The 21,934-nt window shown below is 36.3% G+C and overlaps 3 protein-coding genes across 53 annotated transcripts in view; 1 reads left to right on the top strand and 2 right to left on the bottom strand.

Annotated features, from left to right (window-relative positions):
• The window catches only part of hhip (hedgehog interacting protein), a 236,297-nt gene extending 234,704 nt beyond the window's left edge, over nucleotides 1–1,593 (bottom strand). The window contains exons 1-2 of one of the 2 annotated variants that reach the window (XM_073915570.1): nucleotides 1,442–1,593; nucleotides 816–862 (exon numbers count right to left, since the gene is read on the bottom strand). The gene's annotated coding sequence lies outside the window, so the exon portion shown is untranslated. The remainder of the gene's footprint in view (nucleotides 1–815; nucleotides 863–1,441) is intronic. The other variant, XM_073915545.1, reaches the window with a different exon arrangement.
• The window catches only part of frem3 (Fras1 related extracellular matrix 3), a 36,580-nt gene extending 29,958 nt beyond the window's left edge, over nucleotides 1–6,622 (top strand). Inside the window, 8 exon segments of the mRNA NM_001137659.1 lie at nucleotides 275–467; nucleotides 651–755; nucleotides 1,961–2,088; nucleotides 2,204–2,338; nucleotides 3,413–3,539; nucleotides 3,647–3,834; nucleotides 5,857–6,003; nucleotides 6,101–6,622. Of these exon segments, the coding sequence (NP_001131131.1) occupies nucleotides 275–467; nucleotides 651–755; nucleotides 1,961–2,088; nucleotides 2,204–2,338; nucleotides 3,413–3,539; nucleotides 3,647–3,834; nucleotides 5,857–6,003; nucleotides 6,101–6,622 (1,545 nt within the window).
• A 5,113-nt stretch (nucleotides 6,623–11,735) lies between these two features.
• The window catches only part of gab1 (GRB2-associated binding protein 1), a 103,190-nt gene continuing 92,991 nt past the window's right edge, over nucleotides 11,736–21,934 (bottom strand). For 21 of the 50 annotated variants that reach the window (XM_017353102.4, XM_017353106.4, NM_001326713.1 and 18 more), the window contains 4 exon segments: nucleotides 20,708–20,801; nucleotides 20,064–20,187; nucleotides 17,188–17,313; nucleotides 11,736–13,626 (listed from right to left, as the gene is read on the bottom strand). In XM_017353102.4, the coding sequence (XP_017208591.1) occupies nucleotides 13,471–13,626; nucleotides 17,188–17,313; nucleotides 20,064–20,187; nucleotides 20,708–20,801 (500 nt within the window). In that variant the 3' untranslated portion in view covers nucleotides 11,736–13,470. 50 annotated transcript variants of the gene reach the window in all.

Here is a 21,934-nt window from a genome sequence, read left to right as displayed (position 1 = left end):
TTATTTATTTAAAGTGGTCTCTTATGCCCCTCATTTCTATTGCAATTGTTTTAAACTGTATGAGGCAAAGCTGAAATTTCATCAGTAACTACTCCAGTCTTCAGTGTCAAAAGACTTCAGTATCGTTTTGCCCAGTGCCCAGAAACATGTCTTATTATAAAGTATGTCTTTTTTGCAAATGTTAAAATGTGTAGCTTCAACAAACAAGTCTGAAAGGGTTCTTAAACATTACAAATACATGTTTAATGTTTTTTCTTCGATTCCTGTGTTCTAGGTGCTGAATCTTGTTCAGTCCTATGTAACCCTGCGGGTGCCTCTGTTTGTATCCTATGTCTTCCACTCTCCTGTTGCAGTTGGAGGTTGGCAACATTTCGACCTAAGGTCTGAGCTGCGCCTCACCTTTGTGTATGACACTGCCATCTTATGGCAAGATGGGATTGGAAGCCCACCAGAGGCTGAGCTGCAAGGTAATATGGATATGCTGTGTGTTTTCAACCATATGTATGACGATAAATCAGAAAATCAGTATAAATTAAATACAGGATTAATACATGCTTTAACTGTATCACTGTATAACAGTAATCAGTCTTTGTTTACACACAATTATTAAATAAAGGTGGCTGTCTTATATTGTTTATTTAATTTTATAGGTGCCATGTATCCTACTAGCATGAGAATAAATGATGATGGCCGTCTTGTTGTCAACTTCAAGACTGAGGCTCGATTCAGAGGACAGTTTGTCATGTCTCACCCAGGTAATAAAAGCTGCACAGACAGGTGTATATAAAGAGAGACACAGCAACACACGCACATACCAGTTGACAGGTTCTCCCTTAGCTCTCTTCCACCATGGTGTCAAGATCTGACCAAAAGAGAAAAATGAACTCGGTAACTAAATTGAAGGCTACACTCTGTAATATTAAGGAACTTGACAAAAAGTTCTCTGACAGAAACCATTAACGTTATCGCCCTCTACTGGTAAAATTGTATATTGCATATTTCAAACATGTTTTGATCCGTTCAGCTGGTATTATAATTTTTAAATGCACAAACGTAAAATGATTTGGCCAAAACAATTCTTGTTTAACGTGTTTTCGTTTTCTCCCAAAGGCTGTTTACAATAATTTCACCGTCTGAAATGCGTTTTATCGAAACCTATAATGTTAAACCGAAGATTCTGAAACGCCGTTTTTTAACTTTAAACTAATGCAACTTGAAACATGCAGTATGTTACAGACATCGGGCAGGTCGTTATAAATGATAAATGACCTCTATCTCAATTATTTTCCAAGAAATATTTTCCTTTTCACGTTCTGTAAATTCGCTGAAAACACGCCTTTGACCTAATCAGGGTTTGGGCCTGTTTGTTTCGGCGCGCTTTTAATGTCGCCGTTTATTTCTCAAGCTTAAGTTAAACAAAAAAAATCGTACCAAAAATTACATCGTTTCGGTGTAGTTTTGTCGTGTGTTGTTATTTCTTTTAACAACATCTGGAGAAGGAATTCCTCTTTAGCACCAATAACATTACATGAACTGATGGTGGGTCAGGCATGATGTGATGTAACTTATCCGTCTAATTGGTCAGTTTGTTACACACCCATGAGAGTATATTTTTTTTAAACAGTCATATTTACTAAATTTATATATTATCAAATATTATATAATGTTGATAAAATACTGGCAGTAAATTTATAAATAAATTAAATTATATATATATATATATATATATATATATATATATATATATATATATATATATATATATATATATATATATATTTATTATTATTCATTCATTCATTTTCTTGTCGGCTTAGTCCCTTTATTAATCCGGGGTTGCCACAGCGGAATGAACCGCCAACTTATCCAGCAGCGGATGCCCTTCCAGCCGCAACCCATCTCTGGGAAAGTTATTATTATTATTATTTTAACATGTCTATAATGCATATTGGCTTTTCAGGAACAACTCTGTCCTCCATGGTAATGTCAGCCGATCATGCTGGACTCACATTCACCCTGTCCTTAGTAAGAACTGAGCCCACTTACAACCAGCCCATGCAACAATGGAGCTTCGTTTCTGACTTTGCTGTAAGTTGATACCCATTTTCAACTTTCCATTTTGTTTATCTACTGTCTCTCATGGTTCTCAAAGATGTAGGCTGTTAGAACTTAAAGGGTAACCTATTGAATATACTGTATGTAGGTGAGGGACTATTCCGGAACCTATACTGTAAAGCTGATTCCATGTATCGCCTCACCTAATGGTGAGTTCAGCATACCGCCTGTGTGTCACCCAAGAGAACCACTCACCTTCGACATGGACATCCGATTCCAGCAGGTTGGTTTCAACTTCCTAATTGAAGTATTTTATTATTATTATTATGAGAATATGGAATTGACATTTTACTGTTGATTCAACTAAAAACCTAGGATCAAGGTCAAAACATCTTTTAATTCTGATAATTACAATGAATAATTTAAAATAAAAAGAAATACACAAAACATAACTAGAGTTTTTTTTCCGAAAAAATATAGCAATGCGGGTATATGCACACAGACTTTTTTTCCCAGTCACTTTTATTTTTTCAGGCATGCCATTACAATATCACCATGTTTAAGATTGGTTCATTTTAAAAATCAGTGATCTACACTGGCTGATAGATATGCAATATAAAGTAAGTCTCAGACTGGACAAGAAGCACTACATTAAATTCCATTTTTTCCTGCTATGTTTTTAAACTGATTTTACCCTAGTCATTTCAAAGTAGTTTCTGTGCTTGCCTTCGGCTACTCACAGCGCTTGTGTTCATACAGTCTCTCAACACTTTTTACACTTGAACAACTAAATGAATGCTGGTCTATTGAACTGATTGTATTTTAATTACATTACAAAATCGATGCTGTAAAAGGAACTTCATGAAATTAAAAAAAGTAACATTAAGCTTTGACTGGAAGTTTATCATTGGCTAAAACACTAGCTGAGCATATACAGTAGTCCATTAAAATGTGATTCAGTTTAATCATTACATTAATAAACAACAACGGCAGAAAAACATAAGACACGTTAAAAGACTCTCTTTAAAGATCACCATGTAATTGTCAAGTAAATTCTTATTCTTTATACCACTATCATTCAAACCACTGGGTTTTACAAATTTGTTAAGACAATTTTTATAGTTTGAAATAAAATAATGTAGTAATATTCCTACTCCTCTTATAGGTTTTTAATAAGATCAGTGTTTGTGTGTTGTATTTGTGTTACTGACTGACTTTGGAACATTTTTTTCATCATTTTTATTTTATTTTCACTGTAATATAGGCTTTCTATGTGTCTTTATTTTGTCCATTTAAATTGACGTAGACACCAGAATACATAAACCACTGCTTCTATGGTATTTGTGCTGTTTGTCAGGTGAGTGACCCTGTGGCAGCAGAGTTTAGCTTGAACACACAGATGTTCCTGCTGTCGAAGAAGGAGATGTGGCTGTCTGATGGCTCGGTGGATTTTGGAGAGGGCACAGACACTGCCTTTATGGAAGGTACTGAACAGCATTTTATTTTAACCTAATTTTAGGTGAAAGACCTAAACTATTATTTAGCATTTTAATATTATTGACTGACCTTATTGCTGTTGGTTTCCCTCTAGGTTCTAACATCTATGGGCGCGTGATGGTGGACCCGGTGCAGAACCTCGGAGAATCTTTCTCCTGCAGCATAGAGAAAGTTTTCCTCTGTACCGGGACAGATGGCTATGTGCCAAAGTACAACCCAACCAATAAAGAGTATGGATGCCTGGCTGATGCGCCATCCCTCCTTTACAGGCTCAAGATTCTGGTATGTCATTTTTCCATTGTTTTACCTTTACAAAACAGACATTGTGAATGTGGATCTTGATGTGTATTGAGGAAAATTAAAGTGTCAATCATACCGTTTATAAGGTCCATGATATAGATTCAGTTATGATATCACAATACAATTTTCCATGAATAATGTGGTTTTATATGACTTAGAATTGAACTTGTACATTATTTCCAGAAGTTAGAAATATATTCATTTTTTATATTTAAAAAAGCTATTCACTGCTATTTTTTCTGAATATATATATATATATATATATATATATATATATATATATATATATATATATATATATATATATATAGCAGTAAGTAGCTATTCAAATATAAAAAAAATTAAAATCTCAGGATTGGGAAAATCTGGTCTATGGTTCTATCTAATCTCAAATTATTTTTATACGTTTCTAAAAACTATTTACAGTAGTCAACATTTGAAGTGGTTCAAAAGTTCTCCTAAAGGTATTGAACAGCACTCGTTCTTGTCTTAGGGCAATTTTCAAAACCTTTTTTTGATCTTTTAAACAATGCTATTTGGATGATTTATTTTTTTTTTTGCATGTTTTAGCTGAGTTATCTTTGCATTCACACCTTTCTAACCAGTAGTTGTCACCAGCATGTTAATCATATCATGAATATGCTGGAACTTTCACCCGTCTATTCCAGCAATTAAAAATCCTGGAATTGTTTATATAGATATCTGTCATTTGTTTTTGATTGAGTCATGGAACATCATGGCCTTTTGTTTGACGTATTCAATTTTAGTTTCCTTTTATCAAAGTGAAGTTTTATGAACTAATTTCAAGAGGAGCAAGTGATATGATTGATCATGGCTGGTCTCTCATTTGTTATCAGCAATAATCCAATAAGATTCATTCAAGGTTACAACAAACAGACCAATTTCACCCTACTACCTTATCTTCGTTTTGGAAGAGTCCCTGCTTCCACGCAATCTCCTCCTTTTCCTCCCTTTACCAGGAGGAGCTCTCAAGACCTACCTGATCTCGAACCCCTTTATGTGCTTATTGACCAGGCGGGAGCCCTAGCCTCAATTATCTTCTAGCTCAGGATTCTCTCCCATGACAGCATTCCAAACCTGTTATTAGTGTCAAGCATATCTGAGTGTGAACTCATTCATTTTCTTGTCGGCTTAGTCCCTTTATTAATCCGGGGTCACCACAGCGGAATGAACCACCAACTTATCCAGCAAGTTTTTACGCAGCGGATGTCCTTCCAGCCGCAACCCATCTCTGGAAAACATCCACACACACATTCACACACACTCATACACTACAGACAATTTAGCCTACCCAATTCACCTGTACCGCATGTCTTTGGACTGTGGGGGAAACCGGAGCACCCGGAGGAAACCCACATGAAGGCAGGGAGAACACGCAAACTCCACACAGAAACGCCAACTGAGCCGAGGTTCGAACTAGCGACCCAGCGACCTTCTTGCTGTGAGGCGACAGTACTACCAACTGCGCCACTACCTCGACAAGTGTAAACTCTTTTTTTTTTTTTAACATGTTTTGTCTATAATTATGTTTATTTTACTGCTCATGAACTGCCAGTCACTTAAGTCAAATGCAGTCACCTATACTTCTTAACTAGCGCAAACTAGGAAAATGTACATTTCAATAGCTTTGACTTGAAATTACTACTTTAAAGTTTGGGAGAGCTTGCTGATTTTTCACAAAGTGAGAAAAAGAATTATCAATTGTTGCTGTCATAATGGCTATTAAATTCCTGAAAAATAATATTCAACCTCAAATAATTTTAATCTGCAAAAAGACAACATCGGCTAATTTTTTTCGTTCATTATAGACCATGAAAATTCAGTTTTTTAAGTAAGTGAAAGTCTGGGAACCCAGCATTTTAAGTGCCTTGAACAATTATTTTAAGATGCAACTAGTTTAATTAATTCACAGCTTTAAAAAAACTACTTCTTCTGTCACTGACTTAGTAATGAGCATAATAAATTTTAAACATTGAATTTTAGGACAAAGCTCAGCCAGAAACTCAAGCCACCGCCTTTGGAAACGTCCAGTTTGATGCCAGTCTGGCTTTGGATACCCCTGGAGCCCTACCTTTGATCCAGCAACCTGGATCGGATGGTTTCACCCTGTCATCATCTCCACTCTTTCAGGTCAGACACTCCGATTCATTTTAAAACAAGAGTGAATCTCAGAGTTCACTCATTTTCAACCAGAATCCTGATCCTTTATTCATGTTCGACATTTCAGGTCGCTGCTGGCCGTGAATGGTTCATCCACACCATCTACACACTCCGCTCTAGAGAGAACGCCAACCGTGGCAAAAGAAGCCTGGAGTACCACCACGCTATATCCTCCGCCATAGCGGATCCTTCCACCCAATCCCGTAGTCGACGAGCAGTACCTGACCCCGAAGTTTACGAAATTGGTGCTGAGAATAGCAGAGGCACCAACATTCAGCACATCGCCCTAGACCGCTCAAACCGACTCCAGGTGAACCAGCCATGGGGCCGAGAGACCTACCTAGAGCGCCCTCTGGTAGAGGGGAGCCTGGTTAAAGGGCCTGGTTCAGATTCCACAATTCCAGCTGGAATGTCCACATTGCTGGGAGTGGCTGGGCTCATCCTGCTGGTGTGCCTGATTGTAGTCATAGTGGTTCTCTTGTTGAGGCGAAAGCAAAAGGAGAAAAAGTACCCATCTTATACCACTTCATCCTGCACAGCGTACAACAGGGAGCCTGCAAGACACAACTTGGACAGCTCTGAGGTTTAAAGCATCTCTGTTCATCAAGACATGCCAAAACTAACTCTCACCATGGTGCTTGCATCCCACGAAACCACTCATGTTGAGCAAACCACAAAAGACTGAGATTTAAAGCCTCAGTTCTAATGACAAATTAGAGGGTTTCACAGCTTCAATGAAGACATCTTGACTCTTCGAAACTTGGTCAAACAAAAAAGATGGTTGGTGCGTTTCCCCTAAGATGAGGTTTGTGCTTTATAGTAGTCATTTTATTTAAAAAAATGCTCCCATCTGTGAGCCAGAATTGACAAAAACAAAACTGCTTACACTAGGGGTGCAACGGTTTAATCTACTCATAGTTCGGTATGTATCACGGTTTTACGGTCACGGTTTCAGTACGGTATGTGCTATGTTTAGAAAAAAAATAGCTACCGAAAAATTCAAAGAACAATATACATATTTATTGAGTAACAAACACCTGACAATACAACAGGCTTCACATATGACTGTAGGTTTGCTTGTTCTCTCATAAACTAAATAAAAGTTAGGCATTTTGAAAATTGTATGTTCAAATAAAATTATAACATTTTTCTATTTTACATCTTGACTTAGTCTCAACCAATTATGCAGATAATAATAATTGTCAACACATCTTAATAATTGAGCACTTTTAGAGTATTGATTACTTCTGTTTACATTATGCTTGCATTACCAAGGCAACAACGCATCTTCATTAACAGTCATTTATCCGTTAAATGATTTGGGCTGTATCTCCTTCACTTGCCACGTGAGGAAACGTGATGTCAACAACAGACTTAAATACTAAGAGGTGATTGGACAGTTCCTCGCACATGCGGTGCATCTGAAAGGTAATCGCAAGTGTCCAAAAGCAGAACTTTTTTTAATTTACAATTGTACGACAAAATACGACAATTGTCACTAAACCAATATTAGTAATGCATATTTTGAGCTGCGGATCACAGGACGCGGGAGGACAACGGGAAGATACAATTTTTAACAGAGAACCGTTGCATTCCCAACTTACACCGTGTCTTAACTGTAAGTGATGGGACAAGATTCCAACAATAAGTCATTTGTGTGTTCGCACCAGACTCGACATGACAGATTAAATTGAATTCAGCGCAGAATAGAGAACTATGCTCACAAATAAATGGTAAGGATTATAATCTATTTAAAATATATTAAACCTCTTTAACATTATTAAAAGTACATGATTACTGTAATTTGTTAGTTTGCACTCACTCATTTTTATTTGAAACTATACGATATCAAGTATAATGGTACTCAAGCGCACATTGGTAGGTATTAACACTGAATAAAGCAAATAATCAGTACCTGAGGTATTCATGGTCATAGTAGTTTATGCTGCCTTTCAGCCTCGACATTGCAGAACTAGAAACCTTTTCTAAAATAGACATTTTGTGCGTTGCAGATGGTTAGGACAGAAACTCCTTTACTAACATTGTGTTGAGCATAGTTATGACACTTCCTTAGACAAACAGAATTTGTGCTTAACTTAAACTACTTGGCAAATGTAACAAGCATTGCTTACTACACAAGAATAAACCCATCATATTTGAAGTGAAATCTGTGTTAAACTTTAAAAAAATATATATTTTTTTAAAGTTATTTTTTAACTGAATGGCATATCATTAGGTATCATTAGCCTTTTTTCAACTTGTCCAGTTAATCAAAGTTAATTCTATTTTCAGTCATTATGTAACAGTTCTTCTTCTGAGCATGTGCGTGTGTGAAATTTAAGCAAATTGAAAGATGCAAGAACTGGCTTCTTTGATCATTTATGTAATAAATGTATCTATTTTTATAAGTTCCATGAGATGAACTGCTGCATGCAAGAGCACAGGTCAGCGTTCCCACTTGATCCATATGTTGCTATGCAAAGGGAGCATGACGTTTAATATACGTAACTATTCAGATTGTACTTATTTTTTTATCTTTTAGGATGTTGAGATGTGGCTCAGAATCCCATTCATTTGGTGTGTACATATCTGCTTTTTTGCATGTCAAAAGAAGAGAATAAGTTTCAACAAAATGATAGAATACACCCTGATAAAACTTGAAGCACACTTACATATATTTTTCATGTAAAAATAAACATCTCTAATTAGGGATGCTCCGATCAGGATTTTTGCAGCCGATATCAAGTACAGATTCCCTGTCATGGTGATCGGCCGATACAGAGAACCAATTCTGATACTTTAAGCTTTGTAATGCATAAAGCTAATTTCCCCTCTAAGTATGATATTTACTGTAAGTGGAGTTTTTTCCTTACCTAAGATAAGAAATTAAGGATGCTGCAAATAATCCCTTAAACACGTTTCTTATAATAGTTTAGATGTCAACAGGTCATGGTCAGAAGAAGCTTTACTGAAAATAATAGATAAAAAAAATTAAATTACAAACTATGCAATTTGGAAACACTGCAAATAATGGAAGAAGAATCCAACATCTCTTATTAAAAAAAAGACCATATTTGATGCATAAGAAGTTACAATAAGAAGTTACAATGCACACCTGATGCACACACACATAAACCCATTACTTCTTTAATGAGAGGAAATAGGCCTATTAACTACTGTTTATTGCAATAAGTAAATTACAAATTATATTACTAAGTATTCAAGTTAAAAATATATTTTAAAAGTTTTATTTATCTAATATTTCCAGCCAGCTTTTACTAAACTTGCAATATTGTCAAAAACACAGAAGTTCTTTCAGTTCATATATGTAAAAAGGCCTAAACACATGCAAGGTCATTCAAATATTTTCTTCATCTCCAGCTAACACAAACACTTGTGATACTGTAGGTTCATGAGATCATCCTGATCAGTGAGTAGAGATCAAGTCAATAAATTTGATTATCGGCCGATACCGATCTCCGGACGATTGATCGGAGCATCCCTACATCTACATTGCAAAGAATGTTAAATATGCATAATGTTATATATTTTAATTAATGAAACTTCTTTCAGTTCATCATCATTTTATTTAGTCTACAAAAAACATGTTTTATTGAAAAAAAAATTCCCGTCGTTACTGATGAAAAGAATTCTGTAAAGATACTTGGATACTTGTTTCATTAAAAAGTGTTAAAGAGAAATGTCTACTACTCATACCTGTGAAAAGTTACATTTAAATTAAGATGAAGCATGAAATCACCTATGATTGCCGCTGTGGCTTAATTATAAGAACAGATATATATCATATAACATTAGCCCACAGGGGTCAGAATTACCCATAACCTGCTAAAAATATTACTGTCAGGATTCACTGAAGTCAACTCTTATGCACTGTTGGTGGATTTTTTCATCCACTCTGGGGGGATTTTAGGTCTTAATATGGCCACAAGCTTTTCTTTTTCAGCTAGCGGAATGATTTTTTTGTGACAAATCCTATTTTAAAAAACATATCTTGAGAAAATGCTTTGAATTAAAAAAAAAAAAAAAACTCAACGATACCCTCTGGGCAAATTTACTACCCTTTTGTTATGTTCTGATTGAAAGCATCGACTGAATTAAACTGCTGTAAAAATGCATCTTTACCAAATGGTATATATGTTAGCTTATGGTAAAAGTATCGGAATTATTACATATACTCTGAAAAATATGAAAATATGAAGTGTAAGACCAAGTTATTTAAAAGTATCATCAAAATAAAACATTTTTGAATACTAAATCGCCTTTATTTTTTGACATATGCCATTAAATATTTCAGTTTGTTATTTAAAATGCTTTCTTGGGTTTTATTTTTATAATAAAACCAAAATCAAGTGTAGTAGTGCAACAAGATTATGTTTGTTTGATTTTTCTTTTGTAAACCAACAATGCTGTGTGTGTAACCCATTATTTAAAACAGTCGTTCTTTAAAAGACTTTAAAACAGTAAAAACATGGTCAACCGTTTGGTAAAGGGTCAGTCAAAGGGTTAATTGCCAAATTCATAAATGAGGTCACTGATTGGTGAAAAAAATACTACATTTTGTTTTTTCAATAGTAAAAGTAATTGTGGACTGGATTTTTAAAAACCTTTTATCACAGTCTTGGACATGTGAAACATCGCCTTTGATGCGCTGTTCTGATTAATTTTCTTTTTTTTCTTCCTAATTTACTGTCAGTGGCTGTTTTTGCCCCATTTTCATTATAACTGCATTATTTTGATTGCAAAACCATGACACCATATAATCATGCAGTTTTGATTGTTGGTGGTTATTAGTCATTTTTACTGGTGATCATGAGTCAGCACTATTAACCCTTTATAAAGAAAGAAAGCTTAGTTTCTGGATTTTATATATTGTTTAACAGCAAATTAAAGCGTATGTGTGTGTGTGTGTGTGTGTGTGTGTGTGTGTGTGTGTGTGTGTGTGTGTGTGTCTGTGTGTGTGTGTGTGTGTGTGTGTGTGTGAGTGATATTTACGCACTTACCTTGATGTGTCTGAGAAAATCTCAGCATTCAGAACTACATGGAGTAAACAAAAACAAAGACTGTAGTTATGCACCATCTAATGTGGATATAATGGAAGTCAATAGGGCAAAAGCAGCCACCAACAGAAAATAAGGGAGAAAAAATGAAAATCTAACACTGCATCAAAGCCAATTTTGTTAGTAATCTTTCACAGGTTCAAGGCTGTGATAAAAGGGAAAAAATCCAGTTCACAATTAGTAATTGAAAATACGTTGTTTTGTGTTTGTGTTGTGTTTTTACACCAAATCAGTGACATCATTTGTGAACTTGGCAATTAAAATCCTGCAATTTTCTAAACAATTTAGTATTTTTGATCAGGGCAGAGGTTGATTAACAGATTTAGGCAAAAGAAAAAATATATATATATTTATCTGATGTATTTTTACAGCAGTTTAATTCAGTGGATGCTTTTATCCCGAACATAACAAAGGTTTGCAATGAAAAGCTGTGAACAGTTATTATTGAGTATATATACATACACATATATACGTACACACATCTGTCTTTAATTTAAAATCTATCATTTTAATAGATTGTATATGTTCTTGTGCTTATTAGTCCTGTCTAGTAAATCTGGCCCATAATAATCTATATACCTGAAAGCACAGTTAATCAATAAAAATAATCACAAGTCCCATAAGTTGCAATGTCAGCAGTAATCTCCTGAAGTATCATTTTATTGAGTTTATTTTCAAATGTACATTTCTTTCAGATTCATTAAAAAAGATATAAAGCATCAGGGTCTGAGAACTCAACGAAGAAAAGAAAGAAGAAAAACAGATTTGAGTAGACAGAAACAACATAGGCACAGCTTTGAATCTAAAGACATGCTTGAAGAGCCTGTATGGATATATACAGCAGAAGCCACCGATGTTTTGATACACCGCAGCTGTCTTCTTGGCTTAAGAACGGTAGTTAGTAGAGCTTTTTTATTTTTATTTTACATACACACAGTAGACTTCTATGTTGATGTATTCTCAATAGATGTGTTCTGACATGAGCTAAAAATCAGTGAATGAATCATATTTACATCATTTAAAAAAAAAAAAAGTTGCAACGGTAAGGCAATTAGTCTTCAAGAGCCGTGGACTCTATTTGAAATAAATTATTGAAGTGGCAATAAAACGCATTGATAGACCAGTCAACACAGAGACAAAAGAAAATACCTGAAACTACTTGACCGACTTTTCCTCCTTTCCACGAAGGCATGATCTCATACAGCACAAAGCTTTTGTCATAATATCTTGCATCATGAGCAATTTCATAAGGTTTCTACGAGAACATACAAACTGCAACGCTTGAGATGTCATCTAAAGCTGCAGAATAAAATTCAAACATGAAATCTGTTCAACCTTTCAGTGAGTACCTGACCTCAGCGCTTCTGTAAATTGATACCTTGCTTTGAAAAAAAAGAGAAAGGAGCCAAAATAAGAACATAAAACACACAAAACAACAACAACAACAGAGAATTCTCTTCTCTAATAAAACGATCACAGTTCCTGATTCCACCGATAACATTTCATAGTTTCTGATACCATCTCAGACCGTGTAGACTTCTATCCTGCAGAATCCACATCTTAGCCTTAACTCACACTGGATATTAAGATACAAATAAAGGACACTTTTATTCATGTACATAACACTTTATACAGTCTGCCTGCTGTCTTAAACGCCAACGAAAATCTTTTTTCTTTCTTTTTTTTTTAACAAACTAACTCTGTCACCTTAAGTAGATTTGCAGTTCAAGCAAACTCAACACCTTTTGATTGCACTACCAAATTACACTTGAGGCCAAAAGAAAAAAACTAATGGAACATTCTGAAACCTAGATGTCTACTGGTTTCAGATTATCAAGAAACTATACACAAATGAACATTTTAGGCTTCTAAAATGTCCTCGACTTGGCAGTTTTGTGAACATGGAACATAACTTGAGGACAGACCTGATGTACCCCAAGCCATTGGAATAATGTGCTTTGATACCATGATAGGAGAAAATGATATCCAAACGAAAAAATGTGGATGGGTGGTGGGCAGTGTGTAGGAATAATACCTGCTTCTGTTTAGCATCATTTTCACTGGGCTTTCAGCCGAAGTGGCTTGGCAAGTTCTTCAGCCCCTGTGCAGTGTGCAGTCCATACTTTTGAGTCTGTCAGCTTATTGGTGAGGATCCCTGGGACCAGCTCTCCCCTGCGTGGGTACTGTCGTCTAGCAGGAAGCAGTGTAAACTAGCTGATCTGGGAGCTGTGACCTAGGCGCTGTCACACAGCTGTATCTAAAATCAAAGGTGGAGGGCCAGATAGGAGGTTCAGAGCTTGTGCGGTGTCCTCCCTTCCTGGGTCTCCCACGAGTCCTGACCAAGCAGAAGAGATGGATGTCATTTGGCCCCTTTGGTGGGGGTGTCCTCTGTCGACTGCCGTCCATCACTCCAGGCCTCCCGGGTGCTTTTCAGTGCTTGCGTTCGCTGCTGATCCACCAGCACATAGTCTACACGCTCGTCTGATGCAGAAATACCAGTCCCGTTATTCTTCTTCTGCAAGGTGAAGATATGAAGAAAGTTAAAAATAGAGAGATGACAAAAATAGTGGCACTGGAATTCTGTTATAGGAATTTGCCATCAGGTTCATTTCACCAAAAATTGATTTTGCCCAAGTTTCATGCAAAGTGACACAAGGTGGCTGACGACAACATTATGGATTAAGCTAAATCAACAACTCAATGTTTGAGTATAGCTAGGCATGAGCCGGTATAAGATTCTGATGGCATGATAGCCTTGGATAAAATATCATATCATGGTTCCACGGTATTGTGATTACTGCTCTAAAATAAGTTCTTTTTAAATGTCTGAGTAAAAAAACCAAACTTTTCTCCGCTTTGAACACAATATATTTTTTATTTTGAGAAACATTTATAATATTTTGGAGCAGTAAATGTCAGACTAAATAATTCAAATAAATTATTATCTTGTGTTGTCTTCATTTGATTCATAAACACAGAAAACACATTGTAAAACACACACACACACACACACACACACACACACACACACACACACACAAAAACATACACAGCATCTTTGGATATCTTTTCTGTTGACCTTAAAAAAAAACACTAATAAAAAAAATACACATATCTTAGGAACGGTACAACAAAAAATGTTGATGGTTTTAAACCAGTTTTAATTTTTTTTTTTTCAAACCTTGATATATACCTTGATCATCGTCCCGTGCCTAAGTGTAGCAGGGACTTTGTTTTTCCTTTTTTCTCAAATAGGAAAAAGGCACATTTTATATTTATTTATTTATTTATTTATTTATTTATTTATTTATTTATTTATTTATTTATTTTCAACAAACTTAAAAAAATATTAACACAACTCTGACTGACTTATCAATGATTTTTAACAGATACCTACAAAATAGTAAGTTTACATAAATAGCATGGTCTTTAGCAAAAAAAAAAAAAATAGGTGCGACCGGAACTTTTAATTTTTTTCTCTTCATATTGTGACAGTTCCCAAAGAAACAGTATATTTAATGAGAAAACAGTGCGTATGGCTTGTTTTTTCAACTGCTGGCTGAATGGATGTAGTAAAGTAGACATGTCATTCAGAAAGATTGGGAAAGGAGTTTTAGAAGAGTTATTACAAACTAACAGACTTCTCCTCCTCACAACTTCTGTTTGTTGTCAAAACTGACAGTTGGAGCCGTGTGGTTAAATGTTAGCCACGCCCAATTACTAAGATATATGTAATCTGAAAATTAAAAAAAAAAAAAAACAGGAAGTGCATTTTCAGATTTCAATTAAAGAATAGACGAGCAAACCCTATTTTTCTTAATGATATGCACTGATGAATTATTCACCACAAAAATGGCAATGTGAACTAACAAAATCATATGGTTAGTTTTGATTTCTTGGTGACTTTAACTAATTTTGCAAGCAAAAGCAACAACATCAGAAACCAATGCCAGATTTATACGTCTGCACTGAATGATCATCGCACGCCAGGGTGCATACCTTGCTCGTAACTGACTTCATTGCAGTCATTGTGTGTTCTGTCTGTGCTGCTCTGGCATTGACACTTCCTAAACACTAGTGAGCAATGGGGTTTCTATGTTCCACTGTATTGATTTTTTGCTGGTGTTTTAAGTTTAAACCAGACATGCATCCTTGTATCACTTTCAAGAAAGAAAGATGCGGGACACCCTGGAGTACTCTTTTAAAAGTTTAACAGATTTGTGTGTGTAGAGCATCAGTTTAGACAACTTTAGCACCTGTCAGCTTTTTTTTTGTAAGGAAAACTGGATCATTTTGTGCTTTTCGCTTTTAATTTCATCTTCCGGGTTTAAAATAATTTAGCACGAATCTGCTAGTGGAGTGATAACGCGTCGGTTTCTCATTATTATTCATAGTAGAGTTTTCTTATCCTATGTGAAGACCCCGCTTCTTAATTATTCATGAGAGCACATGGTTTCTGACCTGCCAAGCTGTGATTCAATAACTGGATCAGACCGCGTCTGCACAGCACAGGTCATATGTGTTTGTTTCTATGAACCCTGGTTTGTTGCATGTTTTTCCCCACTATTTTGTCAGGGCCAAATACAGTAAAGACGTTGGTTTGCAGCAAGCATTTTTGTCGAAAGAGCTGTACGACAATTGGGGTATGGCAGACTTTCAGTCTTTTATCAGTGAGTTCATTATTGAGACAAATCATCTATATCCGTGCTGCTGTGTTCACCATAAGTTTAAAATCCACTGGATTACCGGCAGCGCTAATAGTTGAAATAGACAGGGAAAGAAACCTGCTGCAATGCTATCCACCTCGACTGCATTCAGATCCAGGGATTGAGGAGGAGAGAAGTCCTCCTCATTTATAATGTTTATACAAACACGATTATCTTTATAATGATGTAACAAATTGTGGTTATGGGTATATGAAATTATGAATACCAAATGTAGCTGGGCGTTCAATTACTTATTTTAACTATAAGCTATAAAATCATGGATCTCCTCATAGTTTGTGTCTCATTATGTGAGCCAACTGATCTGTTCGCTCCCCTCTTTCTCCCCTGCCCTGCCAACCATACCCACTCCTCCCTCTGTTCACAGCGCTCCATGCCCATTATGAAGCAGGTAGACTTGAACCGAAAAAGGGGGGTTTCATGGCCCTTTAAGACACTATTGTCATGTTTTCAATCATTTAATTAACTTAACATCTGTTTTGCATATCATAGAGCCCATTCTGATGTACGATTACATTCTGTGATGTACGGATCACTTTGTGCTACATGTGGTGAAGGACAGGAGAAAGTCATCAGAATGTGAAAGTCTCAATATTTCCTGACCTGATATTTAGATTTTTTTATTTGTTTGACAGGGAAAGCTGTGTGCAAACAGCCACACACATGCACACACCTGTTCATTTATAAAGATAAAAAACAGATATATAAACACATACATACAAACTGTAAAGGCTGCAGTAGTGACAACCACAATAAATAAAAAGACTGAATTACATAAATTATAATGACGTGTCTGTATAGACTGCGGTAACTGACATTGTATTAACCATTGCAACATTCTGGCATCCTGCACAGCTATTTTAGATTTGCTGGCTTGAATTGCTGTCCCAATCGCAAAAATCTTCCAGTGCACTGAAACTTTTGTACCCTGAAAAGTCTGATAATCCGTAAAATAAGAATCACGTCAACCTAATTACACGAGAGATGTTTCTCAAAAAATAATTATTGATTATTTAATTATTAGTTATTTATTTTTAACATGAATGAACATGGTTAGAACAAATTTAGCAAATATTTACAGTTGTTTAATGGTTTAAATGTTCCTGGTAAATGATAATTAAGACAAATTCCTTAATGTTCTTTGAAAAACGTAGTGAAATTGATATATTAAAGTGATTAGTTCTACTCTTGTTTATAAATTCCAGTTTCGATGATGTAAAATGAGGATTACTCAGTGTGCCCCTTTGTATAGTGCACCAATTCATAACTGCCCTTACCAGTACCCGAATTCATGCACACGACCTACGGATGATTGACCTTGGCAGGGAGGTAGCACCCTAGATATATCTTACCTTTCGAGGTGGAGTTGATTTCCCAGGGTCCAAGTCGAGGTCCAGGTACTCCACCTGCTTGTCTCCTTTGGGTTTCACCATGGGACTGCCACCTCCATCAGCATTCATTGGTGCTCCTAACTTGTTCTGAGAAATAAAAAAGAAATTACAATAATTACAAAAGAGGTTGTATTCCATAACCATGTCAGTAGTCAGTGTTGTAATCAGAAATAGTTAAAAGATGTATGCTACTGGTATATTAATCTACAACAATGCTACTAGGTGATGATGTAAGTCAACAGTCTGAAGTGTTTAAGTATCTAATCTAGCGATCTACATGCAGTCCTTCAACCAACACTCAATCTGACGATTACATCTGTACTGAGCTTTGGACACAGTGTCATAATCATCTGCAAAATATGCAGAGAGTAGTCTTTTTTGAACTCAAACTGACCTAAGATCTTCATAATTCATTCAATATTCATCTAGGTGATTTAAAACAATGCTCTATTAGTCTTTAAAAATACAGATATCAATTCCAGCAATAAAAGTGTTGTTTGTGGGATTCTTTCAAAAAGGTTCCATGGTTATGAGAAATCAGTATAATAGATGTAGTTTTTCAATATACACTCACCGGCCACTTTATTAGTTACACCTGTCCAACTGTTCATTAATGCAAATTTCTAATCAGCCAATCACATGACAGCAACTCAACGCATTTAGGCAGGTAGACATGGTCAAAATGATCTCCTGCAGTTCACCAAAACCTTAGTGCATCAGAATGGGGAAGAAAGGTGATTAAAGTGACTTTGAACGTGGCATGGTTGTTGGTGCCAGACAGGCTGGTCTGAGTGTTTCAGAAACTACTGATTTACTGGGATTTTCACACACAACTATCTCTAGAGTTTACAGAGAATGGTCCAAAAAAGAAAATATCCAGTGGAAGGCTGTTCTGTGAGCGCAAATGCCTCGTTGATGCCAGAGGTCAGAGGAGAATGGCCAGACTGGTTAGAGCTGATACAAAGGCAACAGTAACTCATTTGTGAGTCACTCGTTCGTGAGTCACTGCATACCTCAGTTATAATGAGTGAAAAGAGCATCTCTGAATGCACAACACATCAAACCTTGAGGCAGATGGGCTACAGCAGCAGAAGACCACATCGGGTGCCACTCCTGTCAGGTAAGAACAGGATACTGAGCCTACAATTTGCACAGGCTCACCAAAATTGGACAATAGAAGATAGGAAAAACGTTGCCTGGTATGATGAGTCTCGATTTCTGCTGCGACAATTGGATGGTAGGGTCAGAATTTGCCGTTAACAACCTGAAAGCATGGATCAATCCTGCCTTGTATCAACGGGTCAGGCTGATGGTGGTGGTGTAATGGTGTGGGGGATATTTTTTTGGCACACTTTTGCCCATTAGTACCAATTGAACATAGTGTCAACGCCACAGCCTACCTGAGTATTGTTGCTCACCATGTCCTTCCATTTATGACCACAGTGTATCCATCTTCTGATGGCTACTTCCAGCCGAAAAACGCGCCATGTCATGAAGCACAAATCATCTCAAACTGGTTTCATTGTACTCAAATGGCCTCCACAGTCACCAGAGGTCAATCCAATAGAGCACCTTTGGGATGAGGTTGAATGGGAGATTCACATCATGGATGTGCAGCCAACAAATCTGCAGCAACTGCGTGTTGCTATCATGTCAATTTGGATAAAGATTTCCAGGAATTTTCCAGGACCTTGTTGAATCTATGTGTGAAATTTTGCTAAAGGCAAAAGGGGTCCAACCCGGTACTAGTAAGGTGTACCTAATAAAGTGGCCAGTGAGTCTATAACAAGCATTATTACACTGCATTATTTACTAACTCAGTACAAACCAATTCATCAAGTGACTACAATGTGCCATACGCTATTAACTGATTTAAAGACAATACAATCATTGATAATTAATTATCTTTGAATTCATCAAACAAAAATTTAGATATGCATCTACACTCAAAGGCTTCATACACGTATAACTCCATGTAGGAAATGTTGGTTCCACTCATTTCAAAATAATAAACAAATTTAATTAAATTAAATAAAAACCAAATAAATTGCCTCTACATAAGTTTTTTTTTTTTGTTGTTGTTTTTGGTAAAACACACATGGAGTTCGGTCTACTTCCTCAACCCTGCTCACCTCATCCAGGTGGTCTAGACCTGACACTTCTCTCTTTATAGGAGTGATGGGAACTGTACAGTAGAAGGACTCCTCTCTACAGGACGGAGGAACAAGAGGAAGAGGAGGAGCAGAAAAATCAAAGAGTAAACAGGAAATGAATGGCAAAGGAAAGCAGAGCAACTTGAAATGAAAAATGCAAGATTCAGATGAGCCAGACAAAAGAATGCTGAGGATGAGAAACTGAAAAAGAAGAAGAGAAAAGAGTCTGCCAAGTGATGGCAGCGCATCAGCGACACACTGTGCAGTGTTTACCATTAGCTTGTTATGTTAGCATTATACTAGCAAACAAAAGCATGCAGAAAAAGCATATCAAGGAAATGGAGCATTCAAATAAATAAGAATCACAAAATGAAACACAAAGATGACACGGCAAAGACTTCAGGCCCTTCAAAGAAACAATAGAAATTAAAGACAGACAGACACTGAAGGAAACCTGGTTGAGGGGGATGAGTTAAAAGTAGGAAAAGCAGCGAGGGGTCCTTCTATTCAGTCTGTTGACAGACAGAAATACCACCCTCATGATTTATTTAAATCTCAATCTAGACTTGGTCCCTAATAATTTGAAAAACAGGGAAGAAACTGAAGATATATGAAGGCATGAATTATGTATATTTATCATTGAGTGGAACAATTGCTGTGGTGTTATTTTTTGTTTTTACATACTGGTTCATCTGAAGACATATTAGCCTGCATGGTTACATAATTCTCATCACACTCGTCCGAGTCGCTGCTGGAGGCAGTGCTTTGCCCCGAGGACGGTCTGGGGGCCACAGTAAACCTAGAAGGGCTGAGCAGCAGGACAACATTTACACTACCGCTCATACAAACAAACACTCACACATAGAACAAAAACACAAACTCTTGCTTTCTAGACTAATGCATGGTCTGAGTTGGACCTCCTTGGATAATATTCTGGAATCCAAAACACACACTGGCAGTCATAAAAATAAAAATCTCAACACACACTCTCAACAGCCTTCCAGAAACATGGGCCATGTGGCACATACTGTACATCAACTCAATAAATAATGCAAGAACAAAACTCAAGGCATTATTGGACTGTCATCACTACTGCTTTTCTATTATGTAGCGTTAAGCAGTGATGACAGTTGATTCACTTATGAGCACAGTTTAATGACAATGTTATACTATCAACACTATTGTTGTACTATTATGAGATGTTAGGACAAGACTAGAGAAATGCATGAATGATTAGTTATTTAGCCTGTGAAGTCTGTTGTGTGGAGGCCATGCAGAACCATGCTTAAATAACAGTCTGTTTCAGAGCGAACATGCCTGACACTTACTCCCTCGTGAAGGACCTGGTGACGGGCGATCGAACCGGTGCTGTATACTCCTCCCATTCAGATACAGGCTTGATTTCCAAAGGGGCTGGCTTAACTGCAACAAAAGCACAGTTCCACTCTGAAAAAACATTTCAAATAAGAGTGCACAAAGCAAATGTTTTGTCTATTACATAACTATTGTATTAACTACTGTTTTAAATCATCAATATAATTATAAAAGTAAACTAATTGATGTGTATGAAGCAGAGGACAACACAGAAATCTGCATGGAATTTAGGAGGGTTGTTCAGTTGAAAAAAGTAAATAAGATGTATTGATAAATACACACAAACACGTTAATTTGAGTAATCCTACAATGGCAAATGGAGCCACTCATCCAGTAGAGGGCGATATCTGCTCTAAAGTGTACAGCAGTAGCAAAGAGAAAATAACAAGTAAACAAGCACCCTATTTCTTAGTGGGTCAAGAAGAAACTTGTTTAAACTTGTTAAAATGGTTGATGCTGGTCATATTAAATCAAAGTAAATTGAATCAGGTTTCATTTGTTGCTCTGTTTATGCTTTATGGCACAGGTGTCAATTTCAGTTGCTGGAGCTTAGTTCCAACCCTGCTCCAACACACTTGCATGTAAGTTTTAAACAAGCATGAGGACTTAAAGGTGTGTTTAGTTAGGGTTGGAACTAAACGGTGCAGAGCTGCAGCCCTCCAGGAACTGGAATTGACACATGTGTTTTATGGGATAACAACAGCTTGTGATTACTTTACATAGAGCCTAGCATTGCACATCGATATATAATGCCCATTTGTAGCATTTTTTTTTTGGAATATAAAGGTTTTTGGAGTATAAAGGTAAGAATAAAACACTTACATTTGACTTGTTTCCTGTAAACATTTAAAAATGCTGCTTAAACAACAAAGCAGGGCTTTTCACACTGCATTTACCCATGCATTATCATCATTATCAACCCTGGGTAAATTAATGTTTTACATATAAAATTTAAAAGCAAAGTTAACACTGATTTGTATTATAATGTAGGTGGGCATAAATTATTATTTAGTTTTAATCTAGATTAAAATGGCTTATTTGAATTAGGCTGAGGCATCAAAATATGTGTGCTACCCAAATAATAAGTCTTTGAGAAAGGGTTTCTCAAGCCAGGTGGTACATTAGACCAGGGGCTCATCTCCTGTTTTCAAAAATGCATCATAGACTGCTTGAGAAACAGT

The sequence above is a fragment of the Danio rerio genome, chromosome 1, assembly GCF_049306965.1.
Source record: "Danio rerio strain Tuebingen ecotype United States chromosome 1, GRCz12tu, whole genome shotgun sequence".
Taxonomy (NCBI): Eukaryota; Metazoa; Chordata; class Actinopteri; order Cypriniformes; family Danionidae; genus Danio; species Danio rerio.
The sequence above is the reverse complement of the archived record's forward strand: the minus strand, read 5'-3'. Positions and strand labels throughout refer to the sequence as shown.